This window comes from Priapulus caudatus, unplaced genomic scaffold (genome assembly GCF_000485595.1).
Source record: "Priapulus caudatus unplaced genomic scaffold, Priapulus_caudatus-5.0.1 Scaffold2215, whole genome shotgun sequence".
Classification (NCBI taxonomy): domain Eukaryota; kingdom Metazoa; phylum Priapulida; class Priapulimorpha; order Priapulimorphida; family Priapulidae; genus Priapulus; species Priapulus caudatus.
The window spans coordinates 34,158-35,296 of record NW_014579276.1 but is presented as its reverse complement, the minus strand read 5'-3'; the positions used below and the strand labels follow the sequence as shown (position 1 = coordinate 35,296).

At 53.0% G+C, this 1,139-nt stretch overlaps 1 protein-coding gene across 1 annotated transcript in view; it reads left to right on the top strand.

The window, feature by feature from the left end:
* Positions 1–236: 236 nt before the first annotated feature.
* LOC106818405 (allatostatin-A receptor-like) overlaps positions 237–1,139 on the top strand; it is a gene marked incomplete at its 5' end in the record, with an annotated part of 10,468 nt that continues 9,565 nt past the window's right edge. Inside the window, one exon of the mRNA XM_014823118.1 lies at positions 237–287. Within this exon, the coding sequence (XP_014678604.1) occupies positions 237–287 (51 nt within the window). The remainder of the gene's footprint in view (positions 288–1,139) is intronic.

The window sequence follows — 1,139 nt, the reverse complement described above, 5'->3', positions numbered from 1 at the left end:
GTCCGTCCGTCCGTCCTTCTCTCTTTCCGTCCGTCCCTCCTTTCCTTCGTCCGATTGTCCGTTCACCCGTCCCTCCCTCTCTTCCTCCATACTTCGCTCCCTCCCTTCCTCCTTTTCTCCCTTACTCCCTCCCTCCCTTCGTCCCTCCATTCCTCCATCCCTCCATCCCTCCATCCCTCCATCACTCCATCCCTCTCGTCCTCCCTCCCTCCCTCTCTTCCTGCCTCTATCTTTCCCTTCCTCCGTCCGTTCATTGTTCCGTGCGCCCCCCTTCCCTTAGTCCCTCTGTCTTTTCCTCCGCCCGTGCTCCCTTCCTCCTCCTCCTCTCTGCCTCCGCCCGTACTCCCGCCTGCCTCAGCGTTCTGTTTCTATTGTTACCTCTATAATACGCACGTAACTCTGCGACACCGCAATTACATCACTATGGTTACGGTGCGTTACGGTGCAGGCTTCTCTCTACTGCTGCTGCTGCTGCTGCTGCTGCTGATGATGATGATGATAATGATGCTGGTGGTGGTGTTGCTGCTACTGCTGCTGCTGCTGTTACTGCTGCTGCTGCTGCTGCTGCTGCTGCTACTCCTGCTACATTCGCTGCTGCTGCTGCTGCTACTGCTACTACTGCTACTGCTACTGTTGCTACTACTACTGCTGCTGCTGATGCTAGTGCTGCTGTTACTGCTACTGCTGCTGCTGCTGCTGCTGTTACTGTTACTGCTACTGCTGCTACTGCTATGTAGATAGTAGCGTGTTTCCATCGTATCGTAACCGAGCGCAAACACTATCCGTTACCCGTAGTATAGTGTCGCTGTGACGCACGCACCGATGCAGCTGACAATGAAGGATGTTACCGCGTGTTGACGTTACGTCACTATTCACGTGACAGGTGGCGCCAAATCGATGTCCGCCATTATCCGATATCGATCGATCAACAAACGTGCGGGTATTGGTTAACATGCGGCACACAATGGCGCGCAGGTGTGCCCACGAACACTACACTGGCGCCGATTCGTGCCTTTAAGATCAGCTGCGATGGTTCGACATAACTGATGAATAAGCTAAGCTGGGAATAATATAGACTATGAATTATATATATGTATAATGTTTGTTTGTGCGTGTGTGTGTGTGTGTGTGTGTGTGTG